The 22580-nt window shown below is 39.0% G+C and overlaps 1 protein-coding gene across 1 annotated transcript; it reads left to right on the top strand.

Moving 5' to 3' along the window:
- Positions 1–222: 222 nt before the first annotated feature.
- On the top strand, positions 223–3838 carry PFDN4 (prefoldin subunit 4). The gene is made up of 4 exons (XM_074605372.1): positions 223–793; positions 1821–1928; positions 2961–3104; positions 3437–3838. Exons 1-4 carry the CDS (start codon positions 770–772, stop codon positions 3566–3568), a joined length of 408 nt encoding a protein of 135 aa, XP_074461473.1. The 5' UTR covers positions 223–769; the 3' UTR covers positions 3569–3838.
- The last annotated feature ends 18742 nt before the right edge of the window (positions 3839–22580 follow it).

Below are 22580 nucleotides of genomic sequence, written 5' to 3'. Positions count from 1 at the left end.
GGTTTCGTTTTAAATTTTTTTTTTTGTTTTGTAGCTGTGAGAAGCTAAATAAACTTAAGCACATGGAGGCAATTATGCAACATAAATGCCATAACCCCCTGGTTCTGTTTAGAAGCTGTCAGCCAGCCTTTTCAGAAAAAAATATTTATTTTTGCTTAAAAAGTCCCTCCGCAGTGATTTGAACTCGAAGGCCTCTTCCACCTCCGTTCCCGAAAAGCGGCTGCCGAGGGCTGGGGACAGCTCGGCGCAGTCCCTGGGCTCGGCCGCCCCGCGCTGCGCGCTCCGGCACCGCCCTCCCTCAGGGGCCGCCCTCCCTCAGGAACCGCCTCGCACCCCCGCCCTGCTACTGCCGCGCCGGACCGGACCCGGCCCAGCCGGGATCCCGTCGGGCTTCTGGCAGCGGCACCGAGCGGGCGTGAAGCCGAAGCCGAAGCCGAAGCCGAAGCCGAAGCCGAAGCCGAGAGCGAGGCCCCGGCGCCCCCCGGCGGCGGCGCTGCCAGACCGCAGCCGCAGCCCTCCCCGTCGGCCGGCAGCGGGGCGGAGGCGGGTCTCTTCTCCTTTAAACGGGACGTACTAAGCGCTGCGGGGGTGGTTAGGGGGTTCCTGAGCGCCCTGTGGTGCGTCCGGGCAGCCCGCCGGCCTGGAGGTTGTGGGGAGCGGGGGAAGCCCCGAGCCGCGCAGGGTCACCACTGCCGGGCGCCTTCCCCTCGTTTTCCCCGGCCCCCAGCTCCCCCTCTGCGGGGAGGGCGGGTAGTTCAGTCCCAACAACATGGCCGCTACCATGAAGAAAGCGGTGAGTGTGGCAGAAGTACACGGTGGACTTTTATTCCCCTTCCTGGCCTCTCCCTCTGCCGTGGGCTCCCACCGGGGAGGGCGCAGCTCCTCCGCCGCTTCCCCGGGCGGGCAGGCCGGGCCCTCCAGCCGTTGGCGGCCGCCATCTGTCGGTGCTGGGGCGGCGCGGCCGTGTCGCCTCAGCGCTGCCTCCCGGCCCTGAGTTGTCTCCCTGAGCGCCTGACCGCCGGTTCATGCACCCCCCCGGACGGCAGCCCTGTGCGGGCCGGGCGCGGCGGTCACTTTTCCTAGGCTCCCCCTTTCCTTAGGCCGCTGCCGGGTGAGGCTAGCTCCGGGTTAGGCCCTGCCGGAAATACCCCCCCTTGCTTGTCGGTGGTGGTCCTGGTGGTGTTATCTTGGCTCTATCGAAATCGCCTATCAATCAAACGTGCAAGTCCAGGTTTGGTTACGCTGGTGTTACAGAGTTTGCGCTGGTGCAGTCGTTCGTCTCAATGGCCAATCCGGCCCAAACCACGACAGTTGTGCTGGCAAAAGCTCTTTCTGGCCGCGCAAACTGCCTGTAAATGGAGGACACCCAACCCTGCCCACCTCCCCAGGCTGCTCAGGGAGATTCCACCACAGTTCAGTGGGTTTAAAATCTGTAGCACAGCACAGCTACCAATTACTACAAAATTATGTTGCGTATGACAGACTACACTGACCTGTTAGGCTGTACCCTGCTGTGGTCTTGAAGCAGAGGTGTCCGTTTCAACTGTCAGTGCTGTTTCCTGTTAAGGAAACAGCCTTCGGCGTTGGGATGCTGTGGATGTTGGGATGCTGGTGTTTTAATTGGGTGTTACTTGGGCCTCTGCACAGCTAAATGTGGGTATTGCTGATGTCCTTGGGGGGGTGTTGTGAGCAATCAAGCGTATAAGCAGAATGTAGTGGCTGTAGGACTATTTTTCAGAAGTTTTGTAGGAATGATCTCGTAGTGAGATTCAAGATGATGTAAGAAATTAAGTCTTCATTTTGACCTCTCCTCCTCGCAGGCTGCAGAAGATGTCAATGTTACTTTTGAAGATCAACAGAAAATTAACAAGTTTGCAAGAAATACTAGCAGGATCACAGAGCTGAAGGAAGAAATAGAAGTGAAAAAGGTATATTTGCTTAAAATATCACTTACTCTTCATTGCCCTGAATTAATTTTCAGCTGCAACACAGGAAATATGGGCTGTGGATTACTGTAAATAATGCTTTTGTTCTGATATGGGATATTTGATTCTTTGAAAATAGCCAGAGAATGTTAAAGTGGAAAAAGAAGTCATGAGAAGTAAAAGCCACTAATATATTCTGCATGCAATTCTTAGAACTCCTTAGTTTTCATATATGAAGCATTGTCTATATATGTCTATATGTCTGTTTGTAGTGTTCTTAAAATTTCCTGCCTGAGGTTGTTCACATTTATTTTTTCTTGAACCAGTAAGGCAGTTGTTTGTTACGTTCTTCTTTCAATGTGTTGACAGAGATTGTCATTATGAGCGCAGAGGTTTTCTTTTGCTAGGCTGAAGAGGATACATAATTCTAATTTTCTTTTTTAATATTAATTCACTTTCCTTCAACATCAGTCATAACATTTCCAAAGAAGTTTTATCAGGTTTTTTAAAAATGCTATTACTGTCACAAAATGTTCTGTGTAACTAGTTTACCTGATATATATATTGTGAAAATGTTGCCTTTTTATGTTGCTGTTCCGTTGATGACTTAAGGTGCTGGGACTCTAAACAATCCTACTTTTGAGATAAAGTAATTAACATTTGCCATCTTTTTTAGTATTTTTTTCTGTTTTCTCGTTAAATTTAAAAGTTCCTGTGTAAAAGCATAGCAGATATTAGTGAAATTTAAATCTGCTGTGTTTCCCTTGTCTAGACAGTTAATTATCCTATTAATGACAGATAATGAGTATTGACTAGCCATTTCTACTGGTACAGCTCCATTGTATTTAATACTAATGCTGAATTACAGCTCTGGAACTGTTCTATTGAACATGTTAATATCATACTGGCAGGTAGGATTTTTCCCTGAAGTGTGGACTCACTGAGTTCATTATTCAACTGATAGCACGACAATGTATCCATTGAAATAATTTACCTGGTACAAAGTGACCACCTTTATTATGTCTTGATGAATAGAAACAGCTTCAGAATTTGGAAGATGCTTGTGATGACATCATGATGCTTGATGATAGCGATTCACTTATGATACCCTACCAAATTGGCGATGTCTTCATTAGTCATTCCCAAGAAGAGACACAAGAGATGCTGGAGGAGGCAAAGGTTTGTCTGGGCAAAAGGGTGCGCCTTTACTATGCTGGCTGCTATAGTGTGATGAGCATTGGAATGGGGTGATCTGTTCATCCTTTGAACCTTTTACTTTCTAAAGTTCATGTTTGATTTGTGATTTGAGGAGGGTGATGTACATGCACAGTAATTCCTAACCGGGATGTCAGTATACAAAGTCATGCTGGCCTTTGTTTGGCCCCGTAATAAATCTTACAGCCTGATGTGGCAAAAAGTTGGCAAAGGGATACCTCTTTATTGTTTATATGTTGCTGACAAACATAACTTAGTTTGTTTTATGTAACTAGTTGATTTTTTTTCTTTTTCAGAAAAGTTTACAAGAAGAAATTGAAGCATTAGAATCCCGAGTGGAATCAATTCAGAGGGTGTTATCTGACCTGAAAGTTCAGCTCTATGCAAAGTTTGGAAATAACATAAATCTTGAGGCTGAGGACAGTTAAAGGTGTTCTAAATATGCCATACAACTTTTCCTTGATTTATTAGATTTTTTTGATAACATTGTTTCCATCACATTTTAAAAAAAATTCACCACTTTTTTTTTTCTGAACTTTCCTGTCTTGGGTTCCATCTATTTAAGGAGAGCTTTCTTATTTTGGTTATTGCAATTATTTATTTGTTCAGGAAAGCACTAGCTTTGTACTGTTGTAAAGCATCAGGATTGGAATATTTGCATTGTTTATTAAAGTAATAAAGTCAGGCACATATTTGTAGTTTCCTTTGTTTTATTTTCCACTCATGAAAATACTTAAGTATAAAAACAATAAAAATGGAGAATTTTTGATTTGCACTGTAATGCCTGTTTGATAAAAGTTTCTCTGTAATATGTAGGGTATGGTTCAGCTGTAATGCTATTTAGCTGTTTTTAGCAGCCTTCCTGGAAATACTAAATCTATCCTTTGTCTTTCAATCTTAGCTCAGATAGCATAAACACTGTTGACAGGGGAGAAAGGAGGGCTCTAGAAAGCTCGCAATGTTATTGAAGAAAAGCTTTTGGAGTCAGAATCATGTTCAGTCATTTACTGCTTTGTATTTGGGAATCACAAAAGATGCTGTAAGTCAGAATGGTGAGTCTTAACTTCTAATTTTCCTGAACAATGATTTTCTAAATCCACGTTTTTGTATCAAGTTAATGTCAGAATTGTTCATAGATGATGTTGCAATGTCAGCATCAGTCCCTGGAACTATGCCTCCATTGCTATGTGGACTTGAATGTAATTTTTAAATGTCTTTGACTCCTTACATCCTTAAAAAAAATTATGTACTGTCTCACTGTAATTCTGCTTTTGGACTTTTGCCTGCTTCTTTGATTAATGTATTGTTCCATGGAAATACCTGCTCATTATGACTTTGTTTTTAAAAAATTAAATCTAAGCATACTTAAATCATCTTTTTAAGCTATTTTGCAAAACAGTGTGGACAGAGGATTCATTTGGCCAAACATTAATCTACAGCCATTGTTCTTAATATAAATAATCAGAGTATGAGATGAGTATATTTTTATAAAGTGACTAATACCTACCTATCGTGTCAATTGTGTAGCATCTCTTCTGCAAACAATGTGAATGTGGAGGAAAAAACCCCACTTGGTTTCTCTATCACTGAAGTAGGTTAACAGGGTAGTGATATTGACCTTGATCTTCAGTACACCTGAGCGGGATCTTAGCAGTGCATTGTTATTTATGAATTGCAGCATTGTAACTTACATAGTTGTTTACGTAAGTGTATTAGCATTGTATATAGGGTTTAGCACAGCCATAACAGAAGAGTGTCTTTGACAGTGAAGATCTAATACCTCAACACAAGCACTTGTATTACATACAACGTATATTAACTGATGGCTGCAAGTCTCAAAAGCTGTCCTAACGTTCTCTCTAGCCCTGGCATTTCCCATGTTTCTTTTCTGTAGAATTCCAATGGTTTATATGCTTTTGCTGCTGGACATGTGTACAAATACCCTGGTTATTCCTGTACAGATTTTAAACCTTATTTCCTAACTGGTTGTGGTTTTAATTCAAGTCTATGCCTCAGGAAAGGGTTCAAGTTTTTCCTTGCTTCCTGAGTGAATACTTAGGCTACTCTTAGGTAAAATGTGGATATGGTAGCCATAGCAACTCTGCTGCTGTCTGCCAGCCAGTGCTTGTAGCAAATCAAGTGTGCTGGGCCTTCAAGAAGGTATAGGCGTTCCTCTACATATTTTCTGAACCCTCCATTCAGTTTTCTGTGTTAGGTAGGCATTTGGCACCAAACTACTTCGAGCAGTTGATTGACCACTTACTGTTATTTTAGGCACTAAAGGAATAAAGTGATGGCCAGTTATTTGAGAGCAGCTGATAAGAGTATTGTGGTCTTAGGTGACTCAGCTTTGTCTTATCCTGCTGTAGTAGATAACAGCTTTTAGTCCAAAACCGTGTTTTGGGACAGCGCAGTTTGAGACCTGAATAATGCAAGGCTACAGACTTAGGAGGTGCTGATATCTTGAGGCTTTTTCTAAACAGACAAATCATTCATTTGGTATGTTAAACCAAACCATCCAATGCACTTGTCCTTATAATTATAAACCAAAAAAAATAAATGTAAAAGACTTCTTTTTCCAGGTGAAAACTAAGCTAGTGATGGAGTTTGACCCATAATGAGAAGCATCCAGCAGATGGCATCAAAGAACTGGGAAACCCATTTTATGGTAAGCCCATGCCTAGGCTGTGAGCACCATCGCCGATTTTAGTAAAGTGAAACTTTGGCTGCAATGATCACATTCTCATTAAGTGGTTGGTAACACTGTAAAAGTCACTCCTAAGTGACCGCTGTGCCGTCTCTGCTGTTCTGAGCATATTCACAGCTGTGCAGACTGCAGGTATTTAAAATGATTGTGATTTCCAGGTAGGCCATAGCACAAATATGGCTTCATTACAGAAAAGAAAAAGGCAGCTAGTACAGTTTAATGATTCCAGTAGCAGCTATAAAGCCAATAAGGACCTTAGTTCAGTAAAGGACCAAAGGGAGAATGCTGCCAAGGTGTGGAAAACTTGCATTATCCCTGCTGTTCTTTGCTATGCTAGAAGTGGAATTGTCCATATATACAGCCCTGGTGGTTAGGGAATAGAAGGCTGTTAGATTGTTCTTGTGAATGCCAAAGGTCTTTCCTCTCTGGTCCTTTTAGTTTGTTTTGTGACCCCATTCCCTTATTTTCTTTCTTTTTTCTGGTTATGATGGTCTTGGTGTATTTTAGCCCATTTAACTAGGCCTTCCTGCACTACTAGAGTTCAGGGTTTTATGTGTGTGATGCGTCTTTCCTGTTTGCTTAGTCCGTGCTACAGCCTTGAAAATCTGGGTGTCTTTTTGCACATGTAACGTCCAGTTTCCTTGTATAGTTATGGTGTTTGCAAGCCAGGCAAGTAATTATCCAACAAACCTTTTCAGATTAGTCCCTGGATTTTTGTATTTTACAGAACTACGGTCCCAGGCTATCATTTTGTATTTTTACACGTGTAAAATAGAACATGAAGGAAACTCTGTTTTGTTCTTAAGTTGTCATTGTAGAAATTGATTTACAGATCGTCCATCAGTTGCTTGAAAGTATTTAACAGAGTCCTAGTTTTTCCTTTTGATAACCTTTCTCCTCCCTAGTGAATATATGCAATTGTCTTTCCGTTGGCATTTATTCTGTTTAGCGCCACATCTTCTAAGTACTTTTTATTTTTGGTAGATTTGAAATTTCTGTTGTCTCTAATCATGTTTGTCTTACAGTTATCTTCTTCAGATAGCGTAAGTCCATGAAAAAAACCTGATCCTTTGTGCACTGCTGTACGTCATGAATCATTTAGCTGCACTTGACAATGTACAGTTTTTAATAGCATTGTCAGAATGCAAAAAGTTTACTGTCATTCTCTGTATTGTCAAGGGAGCCACATTTGTGAAGCACTTCAAAGATGAAATGCACTGTAAAAGTGCTAAGTGTTATTTTAATTTAAGGGCTTCATTTAGAGCGTTGGGCCAGTGATCTTGTATTCTCTCTTAGTGATTGAATTATCTATTCAGCTTCATCTTTGTATTAAAATACAGTTTCCATACTGTTTTTGTATTTTGCAAAAGTCATATATTTTTATATTTTGCAAGTCATAGAGCCACCAGTGGCTGCCTTTTCACTTGGTTGCAGCAATTAAAGCAGGTAAACTAGCAAAACTGCAGCCAGGGAAATATAGCTTATTTCAGTGCATGATGTCAAGGAGACTTAACTTACCAGTTTTTCAAAGTAAAGTAGTCCGCTAAAAACTCTGTAAAACAGAGTAGGACACAATTATTGTACTTACTGTATTTTCAGGGGCTTGTTTGTGATTCCATATCTTGTCAGCTCATATAAAAATGTTTTCCACATGATGATCTCTAGCATAACCTTCTCCAGTGGAACCTTCATTATTGCTCATCGCTTTTGTATAGAAGATCCTTGGATACCATTACACTCCATAATATAAATGTGGTTGATAATTATTCAATAATTATAGGAAGTGGTGTGTAGCCGAAGTACAGATAATTTTGTGGTATTAACTATCACTTCAAAGAGCAAAAAGGGATTGAATGCTGAATATAAAGCCATATTTTCTGTAGGAGCAACAAAATTGAGTAGTTTGGTTTGCATGAGTCAGTGGTTCAGATAAATTATCTAATGTTATTCTAATAGTCTGATTCATGAAAGAGAAAAAAAATGTGGATGTATATAGGCATGATAAGACAGAAATTATTTGCAACCAAGTTTGTCCTTATATTGGTTGTATGAGTCATACAGAAAAACAAATTATTTGTAATTAAATGTTAGCTGCTGATCAGACTGCACAGAATGCAGTGCACCAAACATGGGCGTAAATGGCTATGAAGGATTCCATCAGCAAAAGGTGAAACAGGTTTACAGTTAAGGGGGACTGCATCCAGCTGTTCAAGAGATGTAATAAAAAATTACAAACCTGAGTTGAACATTAGCCATTTATTGCAGATTTACAAAAATCTTTTCTTTGCTGTTGCTCTGCAAAGCTGGTTAGTATACAGTGACTTTGATCTCAGTTTATAAACTGCAGGTTTCATTAGGTGGCCCTCTGTACTCATGCCAGCAAACCCCACACTTGGGGACGCTGAATAGTGGGGTGCAGGGTTGTAATGTGAGTTCATCAAAGGATTGCTTTAGGATAACCGCTGCGGTCTGATCTGGTGGTGTTACCACTTGTACGGGGGAGAGGAGAGACAAGATGCACTTGATGTTGAACTACAGGCTTGGCCAGTACTACATCTGGCCATTTCCTTAAACTATTAAGAAAATTTCCTGTTTGCTTTCTCCACACAGCCCAGCACAAGTGAGGAAAAACATTGTTCAGTGGATTTTTAGATTCTGTCAAGTTTTACCCCTTCAAGCACAGTACAGAAGTCCATCATATCATCACATTTGGATGATTTTCTTGCCTTGTTAACTGTAGCTAATAGGTTTGTGCATACCAGACTTACAGTACTCTGGTAAAGTTAGAACTTTTTTTCATTATATTTACAGTTGAAGTTTCTACTGTCTGTTAGGTATCCAGTTAGAAATGCGAATTAAACCAGCCTCATTGATGAAGGCTAGTAATTGAACAGCAACCTATAGCACACAAGTATAAAAGCTGACTGCCTTTGGGTACACAACAGCAGTAAATCAACGCAGATAAAAATTATTAATCTCAAAGCACATGGCTAAGGTCTGATGGTAACTCTATACCCAAGACTGTTTTTTATTAACACTTCAGGGCAAAATAATAAAACTTTCCGTTTCATTTCAGTTGTGAAAACTTTTTCTTCCCCAGTTGCTTAATATTGCTATTAAAAGTTCATCCATAAAAGCTTTAGTTTGCTTTTGAAAATGTCTCCCGGCACCAATGTTAAATGTGACTATGCTCTCAAACAGCCTCTGGGGAAGTTTTTAAACTTGAGACTTGTCTCTGCTTTGTAGGGGTTAGAGAAGGGTTCATAGGTTTTTCATGTATGTGCTGCCTAAGACAAATACGTTCTGATAATTTATGCTCCTGAAAAGAAAAGCAATGGATTTGTTTGAGATATTTGGGATAGCATTTATAGTGGTTGACTTGATGAAGGAAGAAAGGATAATGTCAACCACAGATGGAAATCCTGGCAACTTCTGGGCTGCTTATGTAGATAGCCGTGTTAAACTTCCTGTAAAAATGTGCCCCAACCATTTTACATTTAATGTTTTTCTTCTGAGGTGCAAAGTCAAAAGCACGTTAAGGATGACAGTACATTTTCTCCCTCCTTGGCTCATGGAGTTGTTTACATGAAAAAACCAGCAATTAGGAGATAAGAATTGTTAGCAGATACATGGTTAGGTAGGTTAATACAAACATCTCCCTTGGTAGTTGAAGTCATGCATAGTCCTTGCTGTAGCTGTAATTATTCTGCAGATAGATAGAAATATTAGCAAACTGTTCATTTCATGTGTGTAGCCAAGATTCTTCACGAAGGCAGGCCTCTTTAAACTGTACAGCATTTCTTCTACCTCCTTCTCCGCTCCCCAGCTACTTTTCCTGCTGCTGTAGAGAGTAAATCTGGTAGGCTTATTGAAGCAAGGTAGGAGTACACAAATGCATATAGACAATCTAAGCAGATGGGACCGTGTTTGTCCACAATGCACTTTTCAGAAGATGCTGCTACAGCACATATACAGACAAATCCAAATATTAAGAATTACTATTTTTAAAAAAGGAGCAAAATGGACTCTTCACTGTACAAGTGTTGTGCCCATGATTACACATTTTATTATGGTCATGATCTTTGATTTTACAGAAGTGGTAGCAAAACCAACTGTAGAATTTATTTGACCAGCTAATTTGTTCTACAACATTTGATGGAGCACAGTTGAGGATGTTTTTCTTTCTCTTCTCTTCACCCTCCAGCTTTGGACATTAGTGATACGGAGTAGCTGTATGATTGCTTGCAGATGTTACTGTGAGATCACTGTTGCAGAGGTTTTGCAGTTATTCCCTCCCAGATTATCCTCCTCAGAGTTCATTCCTATGTGATGTAGCCAGTGAGGAGATAGTGATATTTATTAATAGCCAAGGAGTGCATTATAGCACTCATGTTTACCTGTAGTCACTTCTCTGGCACTTCATTATTGCAGGTACAAAGTACCATGGGATGCAGAATTGTATATACAATACCCTATAGACACGTGTGGGTTGGTTGTGGGTTTCTTGTTTTTTGTTTTAAGTTCTTGAAGAAAAAGTAACTAGAGGACACAAAGTACAAGTTTGTAGGTAGTTTTGCATTGGATACAGTATCTGTCAGACTTAAAGAAGTTAAAAAAAATCTTATTTTACCTATATGATATTGTTGCTTTCTACTGTGGTAGCTGTCTTTATCTCAAATGAGACATGGAACTTTCATACTACTTTTAATGCTCACCAACCAGTATTTTGCATTTCGGCCACATATATATGTGACACTTAGCTGGTATTTTGCATTTTTTACATCCAGCTTGGGCTTTGTATGCTTTCACTTTCCCAGACAGCAAACTGCTAAGTAGCTGTTTGAATTTATAATGCTGTTTGGTGACATCCGGACAAGAATTTCACATCAGGTTGACTTTTATTTATTGTCACTGGCTAGAACTTCTTGACACATAATTTTATTGCCATTATATTTGATATGACAAACATCTAATAAAATAAAATTGTATTTCATTTTATATCAAAGATTTATTTAGTATCATCATGAAGTTTCAACTGATGCATGTTGCTATGACAACATGCAGTAACTTTGTGGTTAGCATAGGAATTATCTCAAGAATTTCCCGAGTTTCATGTCAAATATGAATAGTTTGCAAAGCTTTCCTTATATTAAACAGGACATGTGGGAGAAAGATCACAGGCTCTTTCCCTCTGCTCCTTAAACGCTGTTTTCAATTTGCTCTTACTTCAAAGGTGAAGTTATTCTTGACTGATACAGAAGTTAGGAAATTGTTCAGAGTAATTTGTCTGTAACCTGCTATTTTTATTTGTCCTTTGAACTGCAATGGAGACTACAAAGTTTGCTTTTTATTCCACAGTAGGTTGCATGAGCTCTGGATCAGGCTTGGCTCTAGTTCACACACTTTCTAGCATGCTGAAAAATATGCATTTAGGCTCTTACTTGTCTCTGCTTACGCGGTGACCTGTAGCTTCATGTTGAAATGTTTATCTTTCAATTAATGGAGGTGTATAGATGCTAAAATAATGAATACCATCCACAAATTGGAAAAACAAATGAATCCTACAATTAAAATAATGTAAGTTGAAAAAGTGATTAATTCAGAGCCAAAAGAAATCAATTCTTTGTAGCTGTAATTAATTCTGAAAGGAGCAAATAAGATATATTCTCCATAAATGTAGCTTTTCTGAAAAATCACAGCTATATCCAGTGACTACCTCTTCATTAACATGTACACCTAAGTTTATTCTATACTATTTTTCAAATAAGGCCACAAAGTTAGTTGTTATGCATCAATGTACCACATACACCTAGCTGAAGTATATGAACCAAATTGTGTCACATTCTGTTGTGTTAATCAGCATAATGAAAGGAGAAAGTTCTAGTTTAGCTTTGAAAATGCTGCTGTCTCGGTCTTTTGGTTGTGAAATAGAACTGAATTAATGAGCTATAGTAGTCTGCATAATTATACAGGAACAATTTATTTAAGGCACAAAGCAAACATGGAAATTTGCAACAGCTCAAAAAAATAGAATTATTTCCATTTCATAGCTATTATGGTTCATTTGGAAGCAACGGAGTAAGAAAAATCTAAGAACCAACTTACACCTTGCTGTGAAAAGGTGACACCAGCAATGTTTGAAATGTCTGCACTATATTTTATAGACAGAAATGCGGGAAGGTTTTCTGTTCACAGTGCGATAATGAGCTCCATCCTAGCCATTTCTAAAGGGATTCTCAGCTTACATGGAAAAACAAACAATGGTTTGGAAGAAAACGTAAGCTTCATTTTTATGTATGCTTTTGCAGATTTTCTGAATTCATTGCTGTTGCATTTGTACAAAATCACTGTGTGAAGAATTAGGGGTGGAAACACAATGAGAAAATGAGTTCCATTTCTTTTTTCCTGTGTTGTCTTTTGGAATTTTGTATTGGTTTTAGTGCCTCCATTAAAAGTCATTGAATTTCATGGCACTGGGACTTTCTCCCACCCAAAGCAAGCTGTGGCATTCCCTCTGAATTCTTTCTTTTACCTAATGTGGAATTTTACAGAGTTTAGAGGGAATCTTATGACTGTAATTGGGAAGAAGAAGAGATGATATCTTCAGGCATCCAAGCCTTTTGTATGTCTGAAACAGCTTTGCTGATGATCTTAGCCGTTATAGAAACAGCAGCGCGGAGCAGGAACATCCTCAGCAATCTGCCCACTTTTCCCCATGGTTAATGTTTTGGTTTGTAGGAGAATTAGAGTTGACCCTTGTGTGCTAAACCATTACTGAGTGCCCCAGACACATTAGGCTAGAGGACATGAATTAAACATAAACTTTACCACTGTCTATAAAGTGGTGAATATAAGACCACACATGCAAAGATCTCTGCCTTTGTAGAAGCAAATGTCCTCAACAAAAAGTCTGCAAGAGTTGAATGTGATTTGCAGTAAGCAAATAGTTTACATTTTTCCTAGATGTTGTATTAAAATTGACTCAAAATTAGTAGCAAAGCCTGTGAGAAATACCGATTTAGAACAAAAAGCAGTAATTGTTCTTATCTCTTCAGAAAACAGGGAAAAGCACAAAATGAAAAAAAAAGGTGCCTGGCATATGTATACATTCTGTAATGTCTCTGCAATATAATTTTCAAGATTTTATTATTATTTTTTACAAATGGAAAATCTGGAAAAGCACATGTCATTACTCATCATATTTTCTTTCTTCCCCGTGGCTTAAAAAGAGGTACAATCAGTAGGCAAGGCAGCATTACTGTGAGAAGAAAGAACACAGCCATTTTATAAAGAATAATGAGATGAAAAAAACAGTAAAGCCTACAACTGTTCCTTCCTTGATTATTGATATTGAGCTTTATTAGAGCATTTAAAAGCTTGGAAGGGATTATAGTTCTAGTACTGGCTACCATGGAAATGCCACTTCAAATGATAAACCCCTTAGAGTGACACTGGTATTTCAGAGGATATCACAAGTAATTATTCAGGTGAAGAATTGAATTTTTAGTAGCTCTTTGGAATTGATTTCTTTATTCTCCCCTGCCCCCTTTTCTCCTGCCTTTTAAAAAGAGCTAATCTTATTTCATCTCTGTTCTCTGTGAAGCAGGTATTTGGAATGCTTATCTGAGCTTTCCAAGGTAGTATACAGTACAGTGATTGCAGCTGAAAACACACCTATCCCTAGTGCCTGCGAAATGTTAAAACAGAAAAGAATTATTGTTTGTTAGTCCCTAAGGAGAGGAAAAATCTTTTCCTTTAACTGTTGTAACAATATGAGCGGAACAGAGCCAGACAGCTGTGATGTCCAGTCTATTGTAGCTAAAGACATAAAGTGCATGTAGTTGTCCTGGTTTCAAGTAGCCATTTGTCTGGACAGAGAAAGCTGGATTTTGAGTGTGAAAGTATATTTGAAAGAACTAGAGATTTGGATGCCTGTTTTTTAGCCAGAGCCTGCTAGGTAGAGCAGTCATTAAAAGAGAAAGCAAAGCAAAGACTTGCTGACATTTATACAATAATACTTTTGGGTTTACTTTTCAGACGAGATTTAAATCGTGTTATATTTTATCTGAACTATTTCATAAAAGTTGAAGACAGACAAGTATTCAGGCATACAGAGCATATCCTTTTGAGTACAGTAAGATTTATAAACAGACAAGTTTAAGCTACATAATTCTGCTGGCCGCCTTTTAGAGGTTGCATCTATTATTCTCAGATCATCATAAAAAGCCTATCCTTTGCATAAAGATCCAGTCAGTGCTAGAAGATTCACTAAACCAAAATATACTCTGTGTCCCAGGGATATCACAGCGACTGTCCAAGTAATTTGTGAAGCTACATCTTAACATTCTCCAAACCAATAATTAGTCATGAAAAAGTAAATTTTAGGCCAAAATTGCAGTTAAGAAAGAAGACCTTAAATCCATTGGAGGTATCTATTTTACAATAATTTCATCTGGTAACTTAGAATTTAAATCTGTGGATTTAAGTGGAAAGGATAAATCTTATCAGAGGGACTTCCTTTCTTTTGTTAAACACAATCTGCTTGCAGATTGTATAAATGTGGGGCTGAGAATTCATCATCGTACAGAATTTGCAAAATTAAATTACGGAAATGAAAATCTTCACGGAAGGACTAACAATTCCTCCATTACTAATGCAATGAAACCAAGACTTGAAACATAAATGAGACCTCGAGCTCCTGGAAGTCTGTGTTTCGTCCTCAGCAGAGGATGAATTCCAGCCACGTAACCAGGAGCAGGCACGGGTGTATTCTAAAGCTTCAGCAAGAGCTTTGCCTGACATGTATTGACAACTTTCTGGACAGTTTACCCACAGAGGATTCAAAAATGTCCAACTCTTACCATTAACTTCATGTTTTAAGGCATAAGCCAACCATTAACATAGGAAAGAGAAAATTTGTCTCCAGATAGATAATTTCAAAGTCAACGACTGAAGATTTTCTTATATTCTACATAAAAATCACAACGCCTCTGGTGGAGGAAGTCAGGGCAACAGTTCTGCAGGCTAAGGAGCTACACATAGGTTGCCATAGGTTAGTTCTGTTCTCATACTTGCCTTTGTTTGGACCACAATGGATTGCTCTCAAAGGAATGACACGGACTAGAAGGATTTTTAAGCTAAGCTGCTGGGGCCTTTCTGACACTATCATGAGCACAGGGCATTTCAGGACAGCATTCAGATTCAATACAAAAATAACTGTTCATTTTGATTAGGTGCTGTGCGAATATAAAAAAGCCTAATTTCTCATTTTTTGAACATTTAACCAAAATCTGTATGTTCTTGAAAATTTTTAATAATTTTCTTTTTAAAAATGAAGTTTCTGTTCAGTTCTTTTTCTTCTCAGATTAGCTAGGTGTATTTACTTAATCTGTCTCAGCTATTGCAAGGGTGAATTAGTCAATGTTTTCAGAGCTTTGTAAAGCATCATGTAGGTGTCAAGATTTTAAATAATCTCTCAGCATTTATCACTATATATTTAAGAGGCTTTCAATTAGAATGCCAATTAAAACTGATTTGTTTTAAAGAAACAGACATATTTTTAATTACAGCATGCACATTCAGACTTGTATTTAATTGCAACAAAATTGCTGAAACGCTGTCTTTATTCCTAGATGTACAAGGACAAAGCTTTTACTCAGTTCTCTGCAATTAGGATGAAGGAGGAACATTATCTCAGCAGGTGCAGAGCAGCTCAGAAGGGAAGAGCTGAGGAGCAGATTTTTGTGGTCCTGATGGCTAAATGGCTGCAATATTAGAGAGATTTGCCCCAAAATGGGATCTGGCTGCCTGCATTTATTGTGCTAAGGTCTGCAAACACAGGCTCAAGAGAAGCTGGAACTGGTTGTGGTAGCTAGATCTCCCTCTTCTACTGCGGAGTTCACCATCCTGTGTTGAAATTCTTCATAACCAATATGACTAATGCCTCAAGAAGGTGGCACTGTTGCAGACAACCATGGCACAGATCCTTAGCTACCCTTCAGACTGCTTGGTGTGACTTCTCTGGGACCGTTAAGGGCATGATGCTCTAGGACAAGAAAAATACCCTTCTTGTTCATCTGGGGCTAGCATAACCTGCCTTTGGCAAGATGCTCTTGACCCTCCTGGAAAGTAATGGTGGACTGGAGGAGTGGTTTAAATAAGATTACTTGCGTTATACCATATTGTGCCCTGGAGGCAAGAAGGGCAGGCTCCAGCCCTTAGATTCTGGTCCAACGAAAGACTGAAGAGTGCATGTAATCCCAACCTCTAAGCAATCTCACTGAAAACAATGGGACTATACAAATACTTCAGTAGTTTGATAACAGCAAAATGCTTTCTTAAGTCAGGTGTTTAACATGCAGTGTCTTCAAACCAGAGCTCATATTCAGTATTACTTGCTTTCCATAGCGCTCTCAGATCTCACTTTGCAAATTCTATCTGTATTTTGTTTTACCTTTGAACACACCATACTGGTATTAAAAGGTGCTCTGATTTATGTTTTAGATTTTTTTGCCCATTTGTAAAGCAGCACATAGAGCCTTAATATGTCATCTATCAGCACTGTAAAATCTCATGCTTCTAGATACTCTGATGTGAAGGCGAACTGCAGTCTTTGAAGTTTTAATACAATAATCCCCTTACCAGCCAAAGGAAAGGTTTTCAAGATATTGATTTCCTTCAGTTTTCCAGTGTGTTATGACTACGCACAAAAGCTGTGCTTCACTAGCTACAGTTAGAGGAAGTGCATCTCTTGTCTTGTGACACTTCTCATAGCTAAGGGTTTTAAGTGTAGATTTGGAATGTAGCGTTGTAAGTAGTGACACCGATCACTGGTGTGATCTGAATTATCCTGTAAAAATAGTTAACTATCTTCTCACAAACACAGGAGCCTGAGTTTGTCTTAGTGACTTACCACTTATCAGCCAAGCCAGGATAACTATGCATGGCATTTTGCAACAGCAGAATAAATCATTAGCTTAAACCAGCACAAAGCTTTCACCGTCAGTCATTCACATTGAAAACCACTTGAATTCAGGTTAGTCTTCTTGCTACTCAGTGTTAATATTCTCATATTTCTTTAGAAAATAGTGGCTAAACATTGAATTCATAGCTTCTTAGAACAATGCACAGTACAACATGCATAGTGACTGTAACGGTGGTTCATTCCCACATGAGTATTTATGTAAGTATTTATGTAAGTAAGTATCTTTTCTGTAAGATCTGAAGTCAAAGTTGAAGAGGGAAGCAATTTTGAAGCAGAATGTGACAAGTGTCTGGATTGTCTGCCATATGCAAAATGGAAGAGAGTAAGCTTTTCAGCCACTTCTATAATTCAAGTAAACAAGGCTAAAGTAAACCCAGAGTGGAAAATAAATTGAGCTGAAGATATGATTACACCTAATTTTCATGGGCTTCGTGTCGTTCTGCATTGACAGCATAATTCCCCTTTAGCACAATTGTAAACATTTTGTTCTCATCTGGTCATTGATCCCTCTTAAGGAACAACTTTATTCATAAGCATCGAGAAGAATATGAAAGTCCAGACCCTCTCCATGATAAATACTTCCAGGCAAAAGCTGCATTTGAATGCTTTCTCCCCACTGCTGTTATATTCTTGGCACACACTCTGAATTTGAGCAAAAAAGATAGACCTAGTCTTGTGAGTCATTTTCTTGATTGATCTAATTTACCTTGAAGGTTAATGTATTCTAAACTAATTCAGAGATTAATAACCACTTAAAGATATATGAAAGACATTTAACTGTATACCGGATGAGTGTTGTACCCTAGTTTATTATCTCTTCAATGACTTTGGGAGTTCATTTGATGAGATTTAAGAGTTATTTGATTGTTTGATACACAGAGTGGCAGGTACAAAGCAAAAAGGTGTTTTTGGAGCTCACTAGTTCTGAAAACAAGGATGTAATTCTGTTTACTTATACTGCATAATTCAAATAAAAGGTTTTTGTTCAAGGTGATAATTAATGTCTTTTCCTATGGCATTAATTAAAATTCTTTCAGTGATTAAATAATTAGTTGGGCCAGAACCTGTCCATTCTCCAGCCTGCTTTTGACTTCTAGGACAACAGAATTGATGACGCTGCTCTTCCACTTTTTTTGCAAGACTACACTGCCTTTTTCTTAAGGACACATGGCAAGTTTAGACATTACCTTTTTCCAATAGAAAAAAAAAAAAGCAAGTCTGTTGTATTGCCTAGTGTTTTTGGATGTGTCCTCTTTCTGCTGGAAAAAAAATTGTCTAGTGATTTTCTGAAGAATTTGTGTCTGACCTGATAGAACTAGCAGATGGAAGTGTGAGACGGTACTGTGTGCGCCCAGGAGCTCTCACTGGGCTGCCATGTGTCTGAAAGGCTCAGGCATTTTTGCAATGTTAGTGGAGATGCTGGTTGTTGCGTAGAGCTATTTGTGCTGAAGATTTGCGTAGATCTGGATCAGAAGTCCAGCTTTTGTGGGAAGCTCCGTACACCTGCACTAAAAAGAAGCATTCTTGGCTGCATCATATATATTGTGCATATACAAAAAAAAAAATAATAAATAAATACATGCAATATATATGCAAGAGGTCCAAAACCCTGGACAGAAATGTTGTATGCTGGGGCTATAATATACTGTGTTTCAGCCTGGCTGGTCTCAGCAGGAGATCAAAGCTGAGTGAAGACTGAGCTCTGTATGTCCTTCTGGTCGTCCAGTTCCAGACTTCTTCCTGTCTGGGGGAAGGAACATAGGCTGCTTAATCTGTATGACATAGATTATGTGAGAGTTTTACACATAAGCTTGTGGCCTAGGTACTTCCCTGAGTGGTGCTAAGGATCTGCTCCCAGACCGGGAACTCAGTTGTGTATAAATGGAGGAGAGTTGTTTGATATTTACAAATCCTGAGCATCTTCAGCTGCCAGAGATGGTGTGAATTGCAAATACTAAATAGCAGCAGGGAACAGATCTGGCAAATATTGGCTGTTTACTATAAATATTTTGTTTTATGTTTACACCCAGATATGTACCAAAATTGTGAGCAAGCCGTTAGGCACAGTAATACCTCTGAATATTGTGTGTGTGGTCCCATTCGCTGACCTTTAAGAATCACAAAGATGATATACAAGGTGTTTCATTGCCAAGAGTATGGTATCCTACTGCTTGTAGAGCTTCTATCATGTTTTATCTGGGTTTTTATCTCAAACCATTGTTGCATGAACAATAAATGCGCAATGAGCCCTGGCCACCTGATTTATGTCTGCAAGCTCCTGATGACTTCCTAGCTCATGAGTGTCAGAGCAAAACTGAGCCCAGATTGATTTATGAAGGGTCATCAATGAAGAGTGGAAGAAAATGACTGATCTAGAATCAGGGCTCTGTATGCAACACTAGGCTAGACATACCTAATCTAAGCCAAGCAAAGTTACAGATTTATAAAATAGTTATCAATTAAGAAAAACCACCACAGCTTCAGGTAACATGGGGATCTATGCGTAAGTCCTATAAATAATACATAAGCTTTTCATTTTGAGGTTCTGATGGGCTGTCAGAGGGAATAAAAGACCTCGCAAAAAGAGACAGGTATGTTCAGAGTCAGCAAAAGCCTTGACAAATACTAAGAAGGAATTAAGTGGGTGAACTGATGAATGGACATACAAATCTCTTAGAAAATGCAGTGTACTGGTGCCTTGCTTAAGCCACATCTCGTCAGCAATCGCTATTAGTTGTATGTATTGCTCTACTCTCTCAAAATGGTCTCAGGGCTTGCTTTGTCTCCTCACGCTGGAAAACATAGGAAAGGTAGGATTTTAAAAGTGCCATTTTCATTACCATTGACAATCAAAAAAAAAGAAAAAACAGCAAAAATTATCGTGTCTTGGATAGCACACTACTAGAATGCTTTCTTGAGAATAATATAGTCCAGTACATGCCATTTCACCCATGATATAGCTTAAAATGCAGAAGCGGTGCAGGCAGTAAGGTATTTGTCAGAAAAGTATAGAATAGCGTATCATCTGTTCTGTTTCTTATCAATGAATTTGACACTGTCAAGACCTGGACTTTCACAATGAGCTGCAAGTTAGGTCATCCAAGGAAAAAAAAATCCAAACCACTTGTAAAATTCCTTCAGGAGCTTTGGGGTTTTAGCATGCCCCAAGAGGGAGAGGGTTGTTTCTCAAGAATGCAACCAGAGACAGAGTCAGATGCAAGCCAGGAAAGCGTCCTTTCATGACAGAAAGCCCGGCAGATGGTGTAAGCTGATCCTGGTATCATGGATGGGCCAGCACTTTTGTGAGCACAGTTGAACAGACTACGAGGTTTTACAAGCACTGAATCACATTGATTTGCTGATAACCGCCCCATGGAAGCAAGCACGCACACAAAACATCATGAAGGTGATTATGAGCTTAGTTCGAGAGGTATAGACTCGTAATAAACTTGGGGAAAAAGGACATTATGCATGTCATTTTATATCACAGCCTGTCATTAGTCATTTTAATTCATAACATATGTTAGCCATGAAAATTTTTGCTACTTTGGAAATACATTATTGGAGGGTGCTCTCTTGGACGAAGAACTGTCAAATACCATTAGCACAGCCTGTCCATCTTTTGTGGTTTTTTTTTTTTAGGAAATAAAGCTTGGAAGCAATATGGTATCAGTCTCTAGATTAAATTAAAGGTCTGCAAAGTGGATACTTTATCTAATTTTCTATACAAGAAGGGGCAGATTTGCTACTGATAACACATACAGCTCATGAGAGATTTCATGTGCTTACCACACTGCATTCAGGGTAGGAAGAAGTTTTCTTTTATATCATTTTAGAGCATAGAAGTCTTCCAGGGGGCTGAAACCGTGGTCACCACAGTACACTTCACTGGGCTGGTCTTAGATCTGTAATGGAAGACAGCAGTTTTAGAAGCTTGCCAAGTTAGGTGTTACGTGGTGAACTAAAAGAGGGAGTGCGTCTGCAGGGCAGTCAGATGAAAATCTTCAAGGAAATACTGAAGCACAGCCTCAAGCGACGTGACATCGATATCAACACAGCTGGGAGTTACTGACAGCAAAGACGGCGTGCTGGTGTTGGTGGTTTGTGTTGGGATGGTTTGGTCTGACCAGCAACACATAGCTGATATCAAAGCAAATGGCACTGAAAACTGGGAGGTTCACAAGGCAGAGGTTCCAAGATTTTCTGACTTTACTTACACCCGACGATGGAAAGGAAAGAATGCCATTCATACGCTGGGCTTCTCAGGATTTGGTGACCCAAGATGCAATACAACAGTGTATTGTGTGTGACTCAAAAGTACTTATCGCTATAATGCCATCGATTACTGCAGTGTCACAAGATGTAGCAAAATACAATTTGATGTGTATCGGAGAAGAGGGGTCCCTTCAGACGTCTCCATGCACCTCTGATGCCTGGAAGAAAACTCACATCTTAAAGACTTCTAATTTTTTAGTCTTACTGTAATCCAGCATTGCTCTGCCCTTTGAGCTTCTCTTTGCCTTTGTGCTGCTATCTTGAATGCTAATGGCATCAATTGTGATGCTCAAGAGATCGGTACTTTTGCTGAACTTTTGTTGTCAAAAACATCTCAATTTATTATTTTTATTTTCCCCCATAGTATCAATTTGGTTTTGATGGCAGTTAAACTAGAAGCAGTCAAATCAATTTTCTGAGTGTAGACTGTAGAATTTAGCTGGATACAAAAGCAAACCTATTCCCACCGTCAGAAACAGGATCAGATCGTGTCTTCATCCTGTCTTTGGTCAGCTTCCGGATCAGTGTAATACTTTTGGATTCTTTATAAAAAGCTTTTAAAGCTTTTACGGAGAAAAAAAAAAAATCACTTCTCAGTGAGAAAAGGGCAACTTCTCCTGAAACAAGTGAGATCTAGTTTTGCCCAGTTCTAACAATGCGGTGGTAGCTGGCAGCATAATTATGAAATCAGAGTGTCATTTGTTAGGCATTACAGACCTCACAAAAATTTTCACTGCATAACATATTTTTTACTGACATATCTTTGTAGTAACACATGTAGTAAGACTTTCTCTAATGTCTATGGACTTTCGCTCAAAATCTTATTTTGACTTTTCTCAAAATAATTACCCTATGTGAGATTCATGCACTGATATATGAACTGCAGTTCTGACATTTCAGCATTAACACTGAACATTCTTGACTATCTTATCTTCCAGTTTAAGTTCATTATTTCACAAACTCTGTAACATTTATTTCTTGGTGACTGTAGTCATTTAGCAAGTTCGTTGGTAGCCTTGAAGTGTTAGGTTCAGAGAGCCTGTAGATAGGATTGATTTTCTGTTTGAGGCCAAGTATTTTAATTACTATGTTAAAAATCTGTCTCTCCCTTCAAATACAGAATACTTTTAATGCGTGTTGTTTTTTTGTGTGTGTGTGCAGAGCTGTAAAAAACCCAGCAAGCTACACAAAACTCCACGTCCATTACTTGAGTTGATGGCAGTAAGTCCCTTAGTCACTTTAGAATTGTAGATAAACAGACAAATTTTAGATATTTAGTTACAGTGGGCACGCAACATTTAGCAGGATGAAGGTGATACAGGGATCTCATATTTCACCATTTGTGCTGATTGGTTGAAAAAAATTTAACATTTTCTGTAAAACAGAAAATTACTTCTTTTCGTTGTCTTTCCTATTTGATTTGCTTTGGTATCTATGTCCATTGCGTTTTTTTCCTGTCTAACTCAGAGTGATT

This window comes from Larus michahellis, chromosome 12 (assembly GCF_964199755.1).
Source record: "Larus michahellis chromosome 12, bLarMic1.1, whole genome shotgun sequence".
In the NCBI taxonomy this organism is placed as follows: domain Eukaryota; kingdom Metazoa; phylum Chordata; class Aves; order Charadriiformes; family Laridae; genus Larus; species Larus michahellis.
Note: the sequence above shows the minus strand (reverse complement) of the source record. Positions and strands in the feature narration are given on the sequence as shown.